At 38.3% G+C, this 20,947-nt stretch overlaps 1 protein-coding gene across 15 annotated transcripts in view; it reads right to left on the bottom strand.

Annotated features, from left to right (window-relative positions):
• Positions 1 to 20,258, bottom strand: part of FMR1 (FMRP translational regulator 1) — a 38,737-nt gene extending 18,479 nt beyond the window's left edge. For 14 of the 15 annotated variants that reach the window (XM_032329909.1, XM_032329911.1, XM_032329910.1 and 11 more), the window contains exons 1-7: positions 20,074 to 20,225; positions 10,122 to 10,174; positions 6,295 to 6,388; positions 3,644 to 3,715; positions 3,215 to 3,363; positions 2,158 to 2,251; positions 1,955 to 2,071 (exon numbers count right to left, since the gene is read on the bottom strand). In XM_032329909.1, coding sequence (XP_032185800.1) covers positions 1,955 to 2,071; positions 2,158 to 2,251; positions 3,215 to 3,363; positions 3,644 to 3,715; positions 6,295 to 6,388; positions 10,122 to 10,174; positions 20,074 to 20,124 — 630 coding nt within the window. In that variant the 5' untranslated portion in view covers positions 20,125 to 20,225. Of the gene's footprint in view, positions 1 to 1,954; positions 2,072 to 2,157; positions 2,252 to 3,214; positions 3,364 to 3,643; positions 3,716 to 6,294; positions 6,389 to 10,121; positions 10,175 to 20,073 lie in introns of all 15 variants that reach the window. The other variant, XM_032329924.1, reaches the window with a different exon arrangement.
• Between the last annotated feature and the right edge of the window lie 689 nt (positions 20,259 to 20,947).

The following is a 20,947-nucleotide window of genomic DNA, read 5'->3' as shown; positions in this document are numbered from 1 at the left end:
GCTGCCGTAGGTAACCAATAACATCAATAACGTAGTATTAAGCAGATAAAAGGTTCCCAAATAAAAACCAGCCCACCGGATCTGACAGACTCAATGTTATTTAAGTAAAAAAAAAAATTTTTTTTAAATACCATCTTTATAGAAAATTGAATTCACTTCATTTTTATTAAAGGATATCAGTACATATACTTTTTTTCAGTTTTCTTCTGGAAACTGCTCCATTTATTTAACTTATCATTAGATATTGTGGTCTAGATATCCATCCCTCTCATGAAGTGGAGATATTAAAATACTTTCCTTCCCCCACCTCCCCAACCTGAGGAATGGAATCATAAAAACTGTTGGTGCAGTCATGAAATCAAATGATTATAAAATGCCAAAGATTTACAACTTATCTTGCATATGCACCTGGAACCTAATATGAGAGTCTGTAAGACCTTGTGATCTGGATCCACAAGTATGATGAATTCTTTCAAATATTCAGTAATGACAAATATGTTACAGTCAACACCCCAAACTTGTGGATAATTGCTCTCTCTTTAAACAGCATTATCAAAATTTAATGTTTTATTCTAGCATGCCATAAATGAAAACCAAACATATTAGTGGCTCATGTTGAAAATGGAAATTTCTTATCTGAATATGTGGATCTCTTTAATATTAGTAGTGAGGAAAGATAGGCATGCACACTAGTTTCTCAGTCTTCAACATACCGACTAACTGGAATGTATGAGTGTTAACTACTGTAAACAATTTTAAAAAGTCTAATAACCATTTTGTAGATAAGAGTAACAAAATGTATGAAATATTCCTAGGATTTTTCAAGAAGTCTTGTTTTTTGAATCCTGGTTCATTCACCTGGTTTATTCTTTTCACTGATAATTCACTGATAAATGGTAAACCAAAGGTACCATAACAGATCATTTAAGAAGAATTAGATGTTTAAGAAGAGGCATGAGTATATTTTCCATAATACTCACAATGACAGTAAGGAGGCTGTTTAGGCCTGAAAGTTATGAAAGAATTGCTAAAGAAACCACAAATGTGTGAACATAGGGACATCAAGAAAGAATGAGAGTAAAAACCATTTAAACAGACCTCCATGGCCATAAGGAAAACAGTAACAAAACAAGATGTGAGTGTCTTCTCTCTTGCTGAGAGTTCAGCAATCACACATCAAGTGGGAAGGTGGCAAGTTTCATAGGGTTTTATGAGACTATAGCCTTGACTACCTTCTCTCTTAATATGCAATTTGGAACTTTTTTTTTCTTTATTATTTCAACTGCATGGTGTTTTCCCTCTATGAAATGAATAATGATGAAGAACTCTGGAATCTGACAGTAATACCTTTGAGTTGGGACATTAAAATCCATTTAGTTTCTATGGTTATGGATGGAAGTACTAGACAGTTAACAATGAAAATAAATGTATGGTGATGGAAATTACTGGAAGATTAATAAAAGTAGATAAAATGCACCTGAAGAGACGAAATAGTAAGTTAGGGAAATAGCCTCTGGCAGGAATCTGAAGACAGGAGTTTTAAAGAGTGACAACCAATTAGAATGAAGAAGTTCTATACCCTTTTAAACAGAGATAAACATACATAATGAAAGGAATATGATTAGATACTTAAATACTCTCTAGTACTTAAATGACAACATGTTATATGGAAGAAGCATTGCCTCATTTTATTAACAGCTTTGATGGACTTCCAGAAAAAGTGAGTTGACCAGAAGTTCCTTAATATAATCAACTGCTGCTTAATTCTGAAACCTTAGCCACGAAAAACTTTAGTATGATTAGGCGCTATATAATTTAATTTTTCAAAATAGAAAATATAGGGAATTGCTAAGACACAGTAAATAAAGGACAACCTGCCCATATTCAAGTTTTGAAACTCCACAGTTACCATTTCTAGATAGCCTTACAAGCAGCACTAGGGAAAGCCACATACCTCTAGCTGCTTACTGGCTTCTTCATTTCTCAGTATCAGAGACAGCTTAGTGCGCAGACTCCGAAAGTGCATGTCAATTAACATGTGTGCTCGTTTCGAGGTGACTTCATTGATAGACTAAGGATATTTAAATTAACACTATTATTATCAAACTAAATACTCCAAATGAAGTACATCAAAAGAGACAAGTCAAAATCACTCACCAAAATGACAAGCTGATAATTCTCTGGATCGTAAGTTACAGAAAAGGCGCCAACTGCCTTTTTAAAGTCCTTATGTGCCGATTCTTTGGCACACCTAGAAATAAAAAGAATATCCACTGTGAAATTAAGATGAATGATTGCGAACTACTGGCATTAAGTCTATGCAGAGACTTATACTTAGTAGAAGTATGAATTCATACTAAACATGATACACAAAAAAGGCTGTTTCTGTTTAAAAGTTTAGTTCCTTTGCTGGACATCCCTGAAATACTTTTAGCCCACTCAAGTATTTGATTACAGAGAAAGGTTCCTTTGCTGTCCACCTCTGTCATACTCAGCCAAATCAAACACCTGAGATTACAGAGAAACGAAAAAACTAGTTATGCTTTTAAGGGATCGCTAGTGGTCATAGACTACCAAAGGTGGCATTATTTAGGACAGTCACTCTCCTCTGAATCTTCCTTATTTCAGGTACATAAGATTAGTAATTTTCTTAACTGTTGAAAACTTTTGGGGATAGCTACATGTTACCCAGTTTTATTCTGCTGCTCCTTTTCACAGAAAAACTGCAGACCAATTTAAGGGAAAGAAGGAAATGTATATGAATCAGAAAGCACAAAAATTTACACATATATGTAATCACTTGAAAAAGCAGGATTTCTATGCACTTTGAATTTCAAGTTAATGTTTATCTAAAGTGTGACACATCCAAAGCAAACTCATTACACCCCCCCTGAGGAAACCTTTAAAAAGCAATTTCTCACCTAAAAAAGTCTTTAAGCATAACTCCAGCCCAGGGATTATAAGACTGAGACAACCTTTGGAAGCTTCTTTACTCTACTCATTACATATTTATCTGGGGATATTAAGATCTACACTAGTCATTTTTCAAAATTTCAAAATTCTATGAACAAAGTTTATTTCTGCACTACTTTTGCAAACCATTTTTGCCAAAATTCGTTGAATTTAAAAACTGATATTATTTTAAAATTTATATTCTTTTAAATTAACTGCCTATCACCTGTAAGTTCTCAGCATTTCTGGCATATGAACTTACATTTGTCTTAAGTCTTCTGGCACGTCCAGTTTGATTTTATGGAAAGTATCTTTCGTGGCAGGCTTGTTGGGATTAACTGATCTCAGACGTTCAATTGTGACAATTTCATTGTATGTAGCATCACATGCTGCATATTCTATCACATAAAACTGATAGAAACAGATAAAAGTCATTCCTGGTCATAGTTTTTAAATTAAGAACAATAAGCTATACCTATACAGTTATTTTTAAGTTCTCTAGAAGGAAGAAAAAACTCTATTTGATCAATTAACTAAAATACACAAAACATACTGAACACGTAGAGAAAACATTTTAATAAAATGACTCAAGTCAGATATTAATTTAAAATAGAAATCCACACTGAAATGTTAATACCTGGGTTTAGAAAAGGCAAACAGTACAAAAATTTTTAAATATGCAGTTTCCTACCTCACCCTTTATCATCCTCACTTTAGCTAACCACCAACAGCAAGGCTCTTTTTCATTTGCTCTGGAATAAACCTACACAAAAATTACAACATAGATTATTTCATAATTAGCATCATTCAGAAATCTATAGATTATCAGACATTGAAGAAAATTCTTAAAATGAGCCAGGTGTCTTGCAAACCCGTATGCTGTATGCCTTAAAGCAGACTGCAACCCTACAGATACATAATCAGAAACTACTTGATTACCTGGGAGAGCCCTGAACAAAGCACCTTCCTATTTTCTTTGTTTCAGATCAATAATAATCAGTCCCCTGCATTACGAATGCTCAAGAAAAGCAGATTGCTCATAAACCTGGGCATACTTGCCTTGGATACTCTGTCAACTATGAAAATGTATCTAAAACTGTATAAACTTGTTTTTGTTTTACTCTGGTAGGTAAATAACTGACTGGAAGTTATTGACCTGGCCTACTGCCTGGTCACTAAATGGGTAAGGGCCTCTGACCACTTGAACCCACTAAGGATACCACTCTGGCATTCATGTCTCCTGGTGCCTAAATAAATCCTTGGTCACTCCCTGGTCTCCTGTCCCCTTTCTCACTCCACTAAAATGGACAACTATAGGCTGGCAATCCTCTGGATACAACCTTCCTGCTCTCGCACACTGGATCATTTCTTCTAACTGATCTCTCTGGTGACCACGTTAAAGTCCACTTACAACGTGCAGCACGGAACCTTTTGTGAAGACACCAGCAAATCAAGGATAATGGGAAAAGAGATGGCATAGTATATATGGGGAGACAGACAGAAATACTCAGAAACAGAAAGCAGGGAGGAGAGGAGATAGAGCTCAGAGCCTAAGGCTGATGAGTAACTCAAGGCTCCAATTCTTGACTCCCTTTTACAACTGAAGTTACATAGTGACTAAACATAGCTTAACCTACCTTTCTCTCTTGTCCTATCACTTATTCTCAATTCTGCTCTAGCCAGGGAAATAACCTCAGTTAATTGTTATGTAATACAGTGAGGTCGTCCTAGCAACAGGACCTCCCTGGTCCCCCACGTCATGTGATTAAGTTGGGGGAAAAGTTCCCTTAATCCATCACTATTATGAGCATTCCTGATACAGACACACCAGAAGACCCAGTGTCTTGTGTCCCTTTTTACAACCTAAGTTAATGGTTATACAATACAGTGACTAATACAACTTAATTTAACCTACCTTCCCCTCTTGCCACCACCCAGGCCTTTCAACTCTCTACCTAGAGCAATAACCTCCGTTATGTATCACTGTGAAGCAATATAGTAAGACCACTCTAGCAACAGCATCTCATTGGCTACCACCTGTCATGTGACTCAGTTGGAAAAAAAACGTCTGCATTGCCCATCCCAACATTATTAGAGCGTTTCTAACATACAGACCAAATGTCCTTGCCTTCAGGAAGCTTGGAGTCTCCTGGGATAGTGGACAACTAATGGTCCTTAAATGTAGACAATGTTTTTGTTTCCTAATAGGATCCCCCACAACACCAAGCCCAGTCCCTTATACCTAGTAGGTACTGAGTACATTTCTGGTAATTACATAGTACTTTTTCTACTCCACTTTAGAAGACAGACGAACACAGGCCTGGACATTCAGAGACCTTCCCTGAGTACTTCTCTAGAACAGTACTCCAGCCCCTGATCACCTTACATCCTCTCACTTTTGTATTCCATCTACCATAATGTTGGATACCCTGACAAGAATGTGACCTCACCAACGGCAGAGGACTCTTCTGGTTCACTGTACCATCTGTACTCTAGCAACAACAGGAAGTAAGAATTCAAGGACCTAGTGAGCTTTACCCTATCTGTATATAAATGTCTGCTTAGCTGCTTCCTTCATACCGCAAATATTCATGACCTTGCAACTATTAACAAGACATTGTGGATAAAGAAGAGAAGCAACTTCAAATGGTGTGAAGGGAGAGGCAGGAGAGGGTACCACACAGACCAACTACGACATAAAGCAGACTCCAAGTGCTTCAAGTCCCAAAACAATTTTCAGTAGCTAGAGAAATTATGAACACAACGTTTTTGTTACTGTGCTTTATCTCTACAACACATTTTGGTCAAAGACATCAATGGCACATGGGTCAGGTGGTTCACAGCATGCCCAGTAAAAAGAGGTTTTCCCTATATGTGCTTGTGTTAAAACACATAGATGGGTTTTTAATAATACACCAGAAGGATTTGTTGCTAAAGAAATTCTAGAATGCTGCTCTATCACAAGGCATGATTTCTTCTTCTTTGTAAGACTAATTCTCCTAATCCATTTTGCTTAAAATGAAGACAAACTTGTAAGCTAACAATACATTATTCAAATAAAGATTGAAAGATTGAAGGAAAGGGCAAAAGGAATTTCCCAGCAGACAAAGGAAATTAGCAGTGACTTTTAAAGATGCACCCTCAGTGCTGCTCAGGCAGCCCCATTTAAGCATTATGTAGTATATCAGATCATTATTAAGATGGCTCAATCAAAAGCACACGTCCATCATGGCTATAATTTTCAAGGTAGTTTAAGCAGTGTTAAAGACAACAGGTACAAAAGGCACAAATTAAATGCTCCCTCCTTCAGTGCTTAGTAACTTGAGGGCAGGGGAAACTTACCTCAACTTCATCACTTTCATTTATATCTTTATTATAACCTACAGGTGGTGGGAATCTCACATCATGAAAGGGAATCTGCCTCTCTGGCTGCCAGCTGCAAATAAGCAAATACATAATTAACATGCTTTCTGGTTTGATGGAAACAGTGACCACACTGCCATCAACTCTTGGTTAAGTGTGACCTTCTGTTTTTCCAGTTTAAAGAAGCAAATGCTTTTCAAACGGTCAGTGTTTTGCTGAGTGGGGCATAATAGCAATGCAGAAACATTTCAACAAAGTCTGCATGCAGCATAGCAGCCTTGTAGTTCTATTTGGAATATTCCTCTCAACACAATAGATCAACATTACAATTTTCCAAACAAGTCTTTCAGTAATTTCAACCTCTAAGAGTGCTAAATGCAAGGTACCAACAGCAATTTCCTCTGATGCTTAAATTAAATGTTAGTATCAGTAAGTGTTAGTAACATCATCACCATACTTCTACTTGCAAAGAAATTTGAACCACATTCTAAGGACCACAGAAACTGGTCCTAAATGCCCTCTTAATTCCCAAGCAAAATGGGGCAGCCAGCACATCGGGAATTCACAACTCACTTTTCCCCCTTTAAATTTAAGATCCCACGAGGTGGTCAATTCTTGCCACGGGTAGTTGGCTGCTGATCAGCATGACCTGGTGGGGTCTGCTAAACCACAGACACCCGATGGAGACAGCCTACAGGAGTTTGGTAAGTTGCCTATGTTTTTAAATTTAAAATGATATGGAACAATTTTGAAAAACACCAAATTATTCTTTTATGTGCAAAATGATATAAAATATTAAAAGACAAACTTTGCAAAAACACTGGAAGATTCAACTGCTGAAGCAGTCACTTCTGGGTTTTTTTCCCAAAGAGCTTTCTTTAGTAAAGTCCTACTAAGTGCTAATTTTTTTAAAGAAATATTTTATTTATTTATTTGAGAGCAAGCATGAGGGGGTACGTGGAGAAGGGATGACAGAGAGGGAAGAAGAGGGAAAGAATCTCAAGCAGATTTCCCACTGATACAGAGCCTTACTCGGTGCTCAATCTCAGGACCCCAAGATCATGACTTGAGGTGAAAGCAAGAGTCAGATGCTTAACTAACTGAGCCATCCAGAAGCCCCTAATTTTTTTTTAAGAAGAGCCATATATAAGATAGGAGGGTAGGTAATTAAGTCAGAATCTGTGGAAATCTAATTAGGTTTATATTAGACGGAACCCTTTCTCTGAATTACACAATTTGAAAACTATGAAGCTTTAGAAAACACTGTCTTTACTTCAGAAAAGCCTTTTTATATTTACTGAAAATTAATAACTTTTAACAAGTCACAAATTCATTGCTAAAGGTGACTGGAAAACATAATAATACATAATATAATTTTCTGAGTTCCAAAGGAAGAATTATTTTAAGTCTTAAGTGTACAGAGATGAAAATACAAATTCTTTCCTCAAAAATGTGAAATATACAGTCTGAGTGGGCTAGCACATAGTTGTGTACAAAGAGAAGTTAGGCAAAGAGTGAAAGGTAGACTGTTCCATTAGTTTGTTCACCTGTGTCATTATCCACTAATTAATTTACTATTGTTTTATACCTTAAGGTATAAATTTGATATGTAGTAGGGGGAATCTAACCATAATACTTCAAAACTGTTTCGTTCTTCTTGACCCTTACTCTTCTATGTCAATCTTAAAAGCAGACTGTGAAATGCTGTAAAAAATATGAGTTGAAATTTTGATCAGAATTATATTGAGCTTGATGGTGTCACTTTGGGAGAATCTCTATTCTTGTGTTTTCCCACCCAAGAGCATAGTATCTCTCTCCATTTATTTAGTTCTTCCATCTTTCAATAAATTTATTCAATTTTAAAAAAAATGTGAAATATGGGAGGTAAAAACATCGCATCTAAAATAAGCTGGTGTTACAGTAATAGGAATTGCTTTATGACTGAAAGGAAAGAAAGGGTAAATATAGTCTGAAGTTCTATAAAATTTTTTTTAACAGAAAAACAAAAAGGAAACACCCAAGGAAGGGCAGAGACCACTTTGGTAGAGACCTATCATACACTAGTGATGTGCTCAAATCCAGTGTTGAATCTAAAATATACTCCATGAACACAGGGAAAACAGTTCATTTGTTTCAAATTCCCAGGATGACATCTTGAAGAAAAAGTTTTATGTAGCTACAGAACAGAAGAGAATTAGGAGGTCCAAATGTAGAATAATTTTAGGTTTAAAGTATAAATCTGACTGAAAACAAAAGAGAACTAATCTTATAAGTCAGTGTATTAAGCAGACACATTCTTAAATGCATGGAGGAAATGAGTGTTTGCTTAACACTTTAGATTAAAGACTACAGGAGAAATTTAAAGAGTGGCAAATAAAGATAACTCTTCCTATGTGGGAAACAGTGTTTATCTAGTGATGGGAGCAAGCAGGTTAAGAGTAAATTACTAAGGAAAAAACTACTCTCAAGTTATCAAAGATTCTTCTGTTAAAAGTGTGATGTTGCTATCTAGTATATAACCATGCAAATCCGTGAATAGCTGAACCAGCAGAGGCCAATTCTGGAAACTTTGGCTCTATGCATTCATAAAAAGTTATTCTATTATTCATGCTTGTATTCTGGACTGAGATTAGTCTAGAGCTGAGAACAGGATTGGGTATTCTAAATCCTTTTATCTCTGTTCCCTAAATGTGTTGCAGGCATCCAAGAGTACTACTAATTTGTCCTCTTGGTAGCTAAAAGAATCTGCTAACAGTCAAATTATAGTATGCCTGGGCCAGATACTATATTTCACCAAATTTACTGATACAATTCATGTACCATATAATCCAACCACTTGTCTATGTATAATTCAATGGTATTAAGTATATTAACAGATAGGTGCAACCATTACCAGTCAATTTTAGAACATTTCCATCACCTCAAAAGGCAATCCCGTGTCCTTAGTTATGACTCCCTATCCCCCCTCCAGCCCTAAGCAACTACTAAGCTATTTCTTTTCTCTATAGGATTTGCAACCTGCTTTTGGGATACTATCAAATTCTCTCGGTACACAAAATCCAAAACATAATTGTTGACCATTCTTCAGAGTTCAATATAATATTAACATCATGACATCGACACTTTGGCTAAGGAGTTCATATGTACTTTAGCATCTTGAATGGCCACTCTGAAAATAGCCTTTATTAGTATTCAAAAAATTTAGTCAACAGATTTGTCTCTCCTGATAAAATACTAACATCTATACCACTTAATGTCTTCATGTAGCTAATGTTCCTAGGCTTACAAGTATTTCTATTTACTCTTCTAGCACGAAAGTTGGTTACTGCTATTACTGATTATAAATACACGAAGCAGATATAAAATAAGCTAATAAGTAAATATGATTATTCCTGATAAAATGTACTAGACAACTAAAACCATCAATTTTAGATTTAACATTATAAAACCCACATTAATTCTACCAATACCCACGAATCCATTCATTTTCACCTTGTAACAATTACAAATATTTCTATCCAAACTCTCAGTTATTAATACAGAAGAATCTGTTTTTTCCTTCACATTCAAGGGGATTGCGATGTAGGGATCAAGGTTAAATGAAAGGGATCTCTAAGGTCATTAGCGGGAAGAGTCATTCCATTGGTTTTAATACTTAGTTTTTCGGGAACTTCCTTGTCAGTAACATGAAGATCCACTCCTGAAAAACACTCAAACTAGACTTGAATTTTTTTCAACTAGTAAAAAGAACAATTAGTATAAAATAGTACAGAACCTGAACATTACAATTATATCAAGACACTTACTTGTTTTCAAATGCAACTGTTATTGAATCTTCATGAACATCCTTTACAAATGCCTGTAAGAAAAACACCGGTTAACTTCTAAGCTTAAAGATCACGTTTTTATTTAAATTTTATAGAGATACCAAACATTCCTGTTTAAGAAAAAAATGGAGCTTCAAATGAAAAGTTTGTTAGTTTATGAGGATGACTCCTTCATGGATCACATCTGTATCTGGCCACCTACTATGTGTAAGGCCCTGGGAATACGGACTAGTTAAAACAAAATGTGAAAGAAAATGCTCCAGAGTTCAACATCTAATGAAAGAGTGAGAGGGCTAAATAATTGAAAATTACAATGCAGGTGTTGAGTACAAACCTGGAGGTGCACTTTAGGCTAGAATTATTGAAAACAAAGAAATCTGTTCCATGTGCCACATGCCAATCAGTATAGATCTGTTAAAACTTATCTTCCTCTCCTTGATAAAATTTTAGGAGAATACCACAGTAAATGACTAAATATAATCTCAAGTTTAGGAATATACAAGCACACTAAATTTTCCTTAACGACAATATGCTGCTAATACCACTAAAATGTCCAATTACCAGAGTTTAATTAAATTCTCAATCTCATAGGCACTTGGAGGAAAAAAACAGTAATACAAAGTAGAGGTTTAAATCTTCTAAATCTGATGACGCAATTGCTAGTAATCTGCAGAAAGACATAACAAAAGTAATAGCTAACTAATTATCAAGAATTCTTTAAGCAGTATGCCGTCCGTAATTCTATAAAATGACATAACTAAAGTAATAGCTAACTAATTATCAAGATTTCTTTAGGCAGCATGCTGTCCGTAATTCTATAAAATTAAGTTTTTAATAGGTGCAGGAAAGGAGGTTTTGTTTTTGTTTTGACAATTAGAGGAGTAGGATAAAACATAAGGAAACCCAAGAGGCTTTATATCTTAATTCATTTTAAAATGGCTTGAGAGATTTAAGCTTCTTACTCAAATTTGTTCTGTACATGTTTCTCTCCTTCCTTGGTTTCTCCCTGCCTGTGGGATTATGGCCAAGCTCCTTTTCTGGCTGTAAAAGGCCCTTCATGACCTAGCCCCACCCCTCACCTCTCCAAGCTTCATCTTTCACATCCCTGGAGGCAGGGATCCCCCAGTGCTAAACTACTTGGGCCTCTCTCCCTAAATGCTGTTCCTTCTTTCCCATTGTGCTTCCCCTCTTTTCATCTAGCTACCTCTAGTCTTTAGGGTTCAGTTCCGATGTCACCACCTATGGGAAAACCCAGACTAGGTTAAATTCCGTCCTCTGCATTCTTATAGCACATCCTGTGCTTATCCCTACAATAAACTTACCCCACTGTATTATTATTACCATTTTCCCCACTAAGAGTAAAATTCCCTAAGATCTTATTTTATTTACTGTTGGACTTCAGAGTGACTACTAAGAACTCAATGAGTAGTTATTCAATGAACCATTGCCTAAGGGATTCCTATTCTATCCTTAGAGGAAAGACTGTATGTGTGTGAGGGGTATGTATGTTCCATTTATCAAGGAAGACAAAGTGAAGAAGGTGAGTTTCCTTATCAAACTTTGAAGGCTGGGGAAGAATTAGCCACACAAAAGGGAGTGGAAGATACAGGAGGCCTACCAGGTCTAAGGGGTGGGGAGGTCAGGAACAAAGGCTCTGACCTGGAGAAACAACTTAGGGTCTGGCAGAAATAAATCCTTTGTGAACAAAGAAGCCAACACAATTCAATGTGAAAAAGAACAGTGTTTTTATCAAATGGTGCCCGGGGACAACTGCATATCCATATGCAAAAAAAATTAATGTTTGATCCTTATCTCAGACCATATACAAAAATCAACTGAAAATGCATGAGACCAAAAAGTAAGAGCTAGAATTATAAACAATCGATCCAATGCAAATGTCTTGGTAAACATCCTGAAAGACTTGAAGTGAAAGGATTTTTTAAAAAAAAACCCTTAAACTGGGACGCCTGGGTGGCTCAGTTGGTTAAGCAGCTGCCTTCAGCTCGGGTCATGATCCCAGCGTCCTGGAATCGAATCCCACATCGGGCTCCTTGCTCAGCAGGGAGCCTGCTTCTCCCTCTGCCTCTGCCTGCCATTCTGTCTGCCTGTGCTCGCTCTCTCCCCCTCTCTCTCTCTGATAAATAAATAAAAATCTTTAAAAAAACAAAACAAAAACAAACCCTTAAACTTCTTCAACTATAAAATTAAAACTTATCAGGCAAATATTAATTAGTTGCTCCTAAGAAAAATAATCAGGTGAGGCAGGGCCCTAGAAAATATTTATATAGAAACTAGAAAAACAGACACATCAATCTTCTGCAATTATGCTTAAAAGAACAAAAGAAAAGCTATGCTTAAAAAAAAAAGAAGTTTCCTTATAAGATCAAGGTGGACTATAATGGAATCCAAGTGTTCTGCTGTGCCCAGCATGGCTAAATTATTATTTCTAAGTTAAATATGTGTATATATTTCTCTAGATGTTGGCTTAGGGGGAATTAATATTTTCTTCCCATCACTTTCCCTTATTTTTCCTCAGCTGTATTTAAATCATGACTACTTTCTTCAGCAGCTTTTGAAAACTCTAGCTTAATACCAACCATGATGTTTTAGAATATACTAAATTTCATAACGGTGCATGGCCCAAGAATTTAAGGGGTCGTTTTCCTATTACTTCACCAACAGAAAGGCTTGATTTTGAGTTAAAGTTACAGGAATTGGTTACTCTTAGTTTTATAAAGCCCCCCAAATTATGAAGAATGGGAATAACAGGACTCCCCACCCCATTTTTCCCTCCTCTTTTACTTGGTAGCTAATACCAAATTAACATCTGCTTGTGGGGGAAGGGAGTCAGTCCATCAAGGATGAAAATCAAGACTCCTATTAGGAGGTGATCCATTCTTTACCAAGAAGGCCCACTGCTTCTGTTTTCATTCTTGTCTGAAGTTTTATGTTTGTATTACTTGGCTATAATTAACATTAGCTCCATACTGTATATTACACTGAAAACGTTAAGTCCTTTAGTCAGTTAAGAGAACTTTGTTATAGCTGAGTGAGGAACTGTTCTCGCTTAATCAGGTATCTTTCCAGTACTATTGCCCTTGTCTAAAACTATTCTGTCTACCATAGCAGACACTGGTCGTATGTGACCATATTTAAAGTAATTACAATTAAATAAAAAATCAGTCTTCCAGTTACACTCACCACATTTCAGATGCTCAACTGCCACACACAGCTTAGTGTCTACTGTAGTGAACAACACCAGTAGAGACCATTTCCAACACTGCAGAAAATTCCATTGGATGGAAGGGATTTAAAACATTTACAGGGGCACCTGGGTGGCTCAGCTGGTTAAGCGTCTGACTTTTGGTTTTGGCTCAGATCATGATCTCGGGGTTGTGAGATCCAGCCCCACCTTGGGCTCTGCACTGGGCATAGAGCCTGCTTAGGGTTCTCTTTTTCTCTCTCTCCCTCTATAATTAACCAACTAATTAGTAATTAGTTAATTACTTAATAAAGCATTTACAAATGTTGGGGACTGTTTTCAAACCCACCTTAAAAGTATTCTAAAAGTCAGTCTCATTACTTTATTGCTGTATTTTTATTTTTCTCTCTTTGACACAAAATTATTGCACAGTTTAATCATACTCATTCACCACATCTGCCTAGTTCCTAAAATCAAATATTCCCTCAAAGGAGGAAAGTCTGCAACTGTTGTGACTATTAACAACAAAAGCTTTCAAAGGCTTCCAAGGCAGTCCGGATGTAGAGTGTCAGAAATGGTTTGAATAATCATCACAGCCTACTAGCCCATGGCCTTCAAGTTAATGAGGCTTATCTGTATGTGGATGTTCACATGACTATTCCGAAATCAGTCATTTTTAGTCATTGTTTGCATATTAAGTAAATACAGAAGGCAAGTAATACCTTCTTGCTGCTATAACACACTAAATAAAAGAAACTACTGGTTGATTCTGCCCTGCACTCATACCAAGGATGCCTCTTTTGACTTCGAAGGCCTTTTTACTAAACTGTCATTCATTTCCAACAAGGGTCCCATTTTCCTGCTGCTCCTATTTTCCCCAATAACCATTCTTTGGCCACCCCTCCCTTAGGCCCACACTCCTCTGTGCCCTGGACAACCCCAGAGCACTACCACCCCACCAGCCACCAACCTGGAAAACTACATTTTGTGGTGATCCTCTGGGGAGAAGACAGGTTCAGGGGACTCCTGAGAGATTACCAAAGAAGGCAGACTGAGTAATAGAATGCGCAAAGGGAGCTGCACCTCACTGAATGAGAGCTAGGGATCTTACAGGAGTCCATAAACCTCGTAGTTAAGAGTTTTACTGTAAATGAGATATAGGCTCAAAATTTTGGTTCTACCAGATAAGCTGGGAGACTCAATTCCCCAAGTGGTCTCTGTGCCTCAGACTCCTCAAATACAAGTAACAAATGGATATGGGGGAACTGGACCTGCCTTCTAAGGGTCTATTACCTGCTACAATGCCCGCCTGAGACATAGATGGCACTAAATAAAATGAGAGGTAAGGCAGAGAGGGGCGTATTTTATAAAAGAGGCAGAACCATAAATAGTCTTGCAGTTGAGAAAGTTACATCTTAACAAAAGCACACTAAAAAAAGATTTAAAAATTGGGATACAAAAAGAAAAGGCTGTATCCTCAAAGATACTAAATACTGAAAGGTTATTTAGACTCTGAGAAGAAAAAAAATGTGATGAAAATCCCTGGGGTTTGAAAAAGGTGCTAAAGTGCAGTGCTAAAGACAGATACACGCTCCTCATTGGGGGAATAAGCAAGAAATCAAAAAGTCATTATGGGATCCCAAACTTACCGGCAAATAGATCAAAGAAGCAGTTACAAAACTGTACTTATCCAAATGTGTGATGACTAGAGTTATCCAATTCAAACATTACATTATAAGGATTGATGAAACTAAGAAGTCCATCCTTATTTGGGTGAACTCTTACTCACCCTCACCCCCAATCTCACACTCCTTAGCTTAGTAAATTCACAAATGAGTCACTGGTCACATGAGTGCTTATTGTATAGACAAAATTTCAAAGTAAGGCCCTGACCACCACTGAGAACAACTACTACATTATCACTGAAGACAACATATATGTAGGGCAGTAATTCTCCTTAGAGAAAATGTAGAACACTGCAAAAAACTCCCTCCTAAAGAAAACACATAGTTCTGGAGGACAGGGGTATAGAATTCAAACCCAAGGCTTTACATATAAAGCGGAGTTACCACTTTGTTACCTTTGTATGTGGGCACTAACAACATAAAGGAGTGAATGAAAATGGAAAGGGAAAACACCAATTAACCTCAATTAACCTCATCAACAACCCTTTCAACCACAGCAAAGGTCCAGGAATACTTGAGTTGACTTGGGCACTTACCACAAATTCTGAGAAAAGTGCATGCTTTTTGATTCATCCTGACACAAAGACAACACACAGGTAGAGAGAGAATAGTACGAACTTTCCTGTGTGCCTGTAATCTAACTTTTTAATACTTCAGTCCTTATGTGCTTCCAATGTAACAAAAGCAAATTTCATAGCAAGGTCGGAGATTTCCAGCTTTCTCTTTCTTTAGTGGGCATTCATATGAAGAATTACCAAGTAATAATAACAAGTTACAACAGTTAATAGAAAGGAAGTTGATACATAAGCTGAGTATGTCCTGACATCTTTGTTTCCAAAAGTAAAAAGTGGTAACATCACTTTGCAACTGTACTTAAAGAATGCTAAGGAGGCGTTACAAAAACAAAACAAAATTGAAGGGTACAATGAAATTTAAAAAATGGGCAGGAAATCAAATCCAGCTCGTTTCTTCAAGCTAACTTTCATCATTTCAGGAAGTCAGACTATCTGAACTCAATCCCAGATCTGAGGTCCCTTACTAGCTCTGACACTTAGTAAGCCACTTACCCAATCTCTTTGTAATCTTCATCCTCATCTATAAAACGGGAATAACAGTACCTCAGGATTGTGGTAAAGAATTAAATTATTCACAGATGTACAAGTGTCTGGAATAGTGCCTGGCACCTAAAAAGCTCTCAGTACCTCTTAACAGTTACTGTGTTCTTGACTGTAGTCATCTCATGAAGCAAATTCCCACAGTGGACAGGAAACAGAAACCCAATTATTATATCACTCAATTTTGTATTTAATTAATAATTTGGAGGTTTTCAGAATGTGTGACCATGAAGTTGGAAAATGCATGTTCAAAAGGGGAAAAAATGATACTTCCACAAAGACACCAAACATTAAAAAGTCAGACTCGGCGAAGAAAAAAAAAAAAAAAAAGTGGTTAACCTGAATCATTCACTTGCTTGAAATACACACCTGTAACAACACCTGTATGCAAAGTTAGATCTAGAGACTTCAGAGAAAACATGAATAACGACTTATCCAAGTTTATTTGTGGTAAAACATGGATTTCTAGCAGGCTATGTAACTAACAGGACATGCTAGGCCACCAATGTCTTCCTTAAAAATATTTCTTCCTGGGAAGCCTGGGGGGCTCAGTGGGTTAAGGCCTCTGCCTTCTGCTCCGGTCATGATCCCAGGGTCCTGGGATCGAGCCCCACATCGGGCTCTCTGCTCAGCGGGAGCCTGCTTCCTCCTCTCTCTCTCTGTGCCTGCCTCTCTGCCTACTTGTGATCTCTGTCAAATAAATAAATAAAATCTTTAAAAATAAAAAACGATTTGTTCTATAAAAAAAAATTCTTCCTGATTGTATATTTTGTCATAGTTAGCTGCTAGTTCCATAATATTTCTCATCATGTTAAAGTCTGTCCTCAGATACCAAACTTAAAAACATAAGATATATCAAATGAAAATCTAAAAATAAGAATACAATTTAGAATATTCACACCATATTGCATTAATGAATTGGTTATCAGTCACTGTATTTTCAGAAAACAAAAAGGTGTTATATCTTATGTTTCCAACACATGATTTATCCATCTTTAGTAATTTTCATACTGCTACCCAAAAGCTAGGATCAGGATATAATAGTACATTTGTATCAGAAAATCATATATTCTGTACTTAAAATTGAAATTAAATTCATTTCCATTCTCAATATACCAAAACTCAGTCCCCCCCAAAAGAACACACGGACACACACACACCAAAACAAAACCAACCAACCAAACAAAACCCCAAAACATGACACTATTTCAGGCATATGCCCTTAGAAAAAAGAACTTATCTCAACATTATGTGTTTAGGAAATGTTTTATAAAGATTTGGTGAAGTTTACCCAAGTGTCTTCATGTCTTAAATAACATAAGACTCTAAGTTGTACACAAAACTAACTTCTTCTAAGTCAAATAAATAGCTAAGCATAAAAGTAGTGGCTCTGACAACTACTAAATCTAATTTCCACGTTTTAAAGAATAAACACCAGAGAGAAAAACAGAAATGAGGCGTCCGATCTTTGGTTTAGGTTCCATGGTTCTGTTAGTTCTGAATCCTGAACTTTAGATATTTTGCAGAGAAAGAATCCAAACATGCCCAGCTATACTCTATGCGGTTTATATTGTAAACTTGAACCATGTGCTCAGAAGATGGAGAATCATCCCTTTCAATATGGTGGTTCTGTTAGGCAAATCAAAGTCAAATTCACTAATACTCAAGTCATTTGAGTAGAGTTTTTTAAAGGCTTTTCTATCACTCTAATGAAACATGTTCCTATTTCTTTCATAAATGGAACATTACTCTTAGTAGTTCATTTTTTATTGGTCTATTTCCCATATTTTCTGCCTATTTTACCAGACAAGCAACTCAAGTTTACTTTTTGTTTTACTTTATAACTCAAAACAATACTATGAGTCCTATAAAAACTTAAACTTTTTCATTATAGAAACTATTTTTCTACCAACACAGACCATTTGAGGTTTCCTTAAAAATACATATTGATCAATATTCAATTTTCACTTTTCTCCTCAAAGAACTAAGGGACAATGAATTCTTTTTATTCATCTTCGAATTAAACAAATTCGTTTTAAAAAAAAATGGGGGGTTAATAGCAAAAACAGAGGGCATTTCTTATTCTATTCCAATCAGTTTGCAAGCAAAATCACCAGAGCAAATCATAGGTTGTTGGAAGAGAACAATAAATCCTTCAAGACCACTATATGCTACTTGCCCTCTTATAGCAGGCAAATTCCACCGAAAGACATTAAGAGTGGTGTCAATTTAAGCACATATCACAGACAAATTAGAATACTGCTCAATCTTTAACCTCTGCTTATATTTATTACAGTTAGCAACACAAACCTAGCGAGCAAAACTACCAATCTAGGAACCAAATTATTCTACACTAACTAGTAGGAATTATTATGGATGACTGAAATAAATGCAACCAAAATTTTACCTGCAGTCTACTGAAACAATTTTATATTGGTGAGACTTAAGAACATAAATGCTGGGTTTTTTTCCTTTTATAGTTGCAGGTTTTTTTCTTTTAGCTAGAAGTATGAAACAGTTTACATATTTTACACTTATGAAATAAATATGCTGATCTCCAAATATCTCCATAGAATTGATAAACACACACATGAAGTCAATTGTTAATTTTTCCCTTGTCAAATGAGTCTCGTTTGAAACGTTTAAGTTATGCTATAATAAATTTAAGAATTGTGTTGGACAACGGAAATAGCTAATTTCCACGTGTACCTTGTATTGCCCAAATACTGTACTAAGATGGGATATTACCTACAGAAGTTACAGAGGAACATTCAAGAGAAAGCGATAATTTATAGATCAGTAAATCTACAGTAAGTTCGTACCAACAGACGCACGACCGATACATTAAAATATTTTTATACCTCCTTTTGAAAATCTAAGATATTAGTTGATCTGCAATGGTGTAACTTAAAAAAGAAAAATCCACCGTAACACTATGCATGTCTATTTAAAACCTCAATACCGTCCACCGCAAAATTACACATTCAGAGAAGACAGTCAAGTACTTGGAGTACAAAACAATTATTTCCACTCACGATTTAAAATTCTCTAGTAATGATGTACTTTCCGTTAATTTCCTTAAGTTTCACGGCATATATTCAGGCCTTTGGAGAGTTAAAAACGTTTTCCTTAAGTACCAGAGTTGCTATAACGTTTTCAGATGCTGAAGCATCCGTATTGCTGAATTTGGGCGCATTTATAACAAGGGAGGGGGACCGTGAATATTTAAGGTTAAGAACTTCTCTAATGCACTGCTCGGTTATGTCAGGGTCTTCCTGAAACTTTTGGATCTAAAATCTCTTCTGAAATTCAGTGAGAGAGGCCACTAAACATCAGTTGCCATTGTGATTCGGAACTGATTACAGCTTCTTACTACTCTTTCTCCACACCCCTTGCCCAGAACCGAGGAGCTCTCCGAAGTCCCAATGCTGGACCGGAAAAGAGAAGCCAAAGGAGATCTCAAACCCTCTCTGCAAGGCAGGAGGCGGCTCGACGGAAGCGCCCCCCGCTACTCAGCAACTACCCACACGTCAGGCCTGGATCCCACTGGGAGAGGTTATTTAGGAAAGGGAAAGAAGCCGCTGCCGTCACTTCGCGCGGATACCGGCCATTCCCGCCGGATCTTTACCTGCCGCCGGCCCTTGCCCATCCCCAGCTCTCCCTTGACTCCCGAGAGGACACCTTCTTCTCCTTGCCCGCTTTCATACCAACAGGCGCCGGGGCCTCTCAAAGGAGAGGCAGCGGGGCTCGAGGGGCTTCCTACAGGCCCTAAGTCCGGTCCTTCTCTCCCTAACAACATCCCAACGAGCGCACCCTGGCCCCCGGGCGCGGCGCTCGGAAAGAGGGCCCCGGGCCTGCCTCCCGCCGAGGCCGAGAAGAAAAGGGAGGGAAAGAAGGGCGAAGATGGGGCCTGCCCTGAAGCCAAGTACCTTGTAGAAAGCGCCATTGGAGCCCCGCACTTCCACCACCAGCTCCTCCATCTTCTCGAAAGCCCAGCTCGCGCCGGGAGCCCGCCCCCGAGAGGTGGGCTGCGGGCGCAAGAGGCCCAGCCGCCGCCGCCGCCGCCGCCGCCGCCGCCGCCGCCGCCGCCGCCGCCGCCGCCGCCGCCGCCACCGCCGCCGCCGCGCTCCCGCACGCCCCCCGGCAGCGGCGCCGCCGTCACCGCCGCCACCCGCGCTCGCCGTCGGCTCACCGCCCGCTCGGAGGCGGCCCCTCACCGGAAGTGAAACCGAAACGGAGCCGAGCGCCTGACTGAGGCCGAACGCTCTGGCCGCTCCGCGTGTAAACAGTGAAACCGCGTCACGTGACCGACACCGCCCCTCCCCCCCGCGGGCTTGGCCCCTCGGCCCCGCCCTCTTTCTCCCCGTGGGCCCAGGAGCGCGCGCATGCGTGCTACTGGGAAACCGGCTGGGGGCCGGGCCCAACGTAAGGCGCGCGGGCTCGGCGTGCGCGGGCTCGGTGGAGGGCGGGAAGGCGGGAAGGGCGGTGACAGGTCGCCCGGCTGGCCGAAGTCGAGCCGCTTCGGGTCTCTTGGCAAGGGCCAGAGCGTCTATTCCTCTACAAGGTTAGGTACAGGCGTGGGAAAGGTCCTGCTGTGTATATATCAAGTGTATTCACTTATCCGAGTCTGAGCTGTTTGTTTTTTTAAGACAGAGGCAGAGTCTGAGCTGGAGGTGGAGTAGGGGACAAGACTAAAGGTGAAGAATTAGATTGAAGACGACTTTGAACTAGTAACAGTGGCAACCACGATGACCCAGACTTGTGTGACCCTTAGAGGCAGAAGGTGAGAGTAATGCCACCCCC

This window comes from Mustela erminea, chromosome X (genome assembly GCF_009829155.1).
Source record: "Mustela erminea isolate mMusErm1 chromosome X, mMusErm1.Pri, whole genome shotgun sequence".
NCBI lineage: Eukaryota > Metazoa > Chordata > Mammalia > Carnivora > Mustelidae > Mustela > Mustela erminea.
The sequence above is the reverse complement of the archived record's forward strand: the minus strand, read 5'-3'. Positions and strand labels throughout refer to the sequence as shown.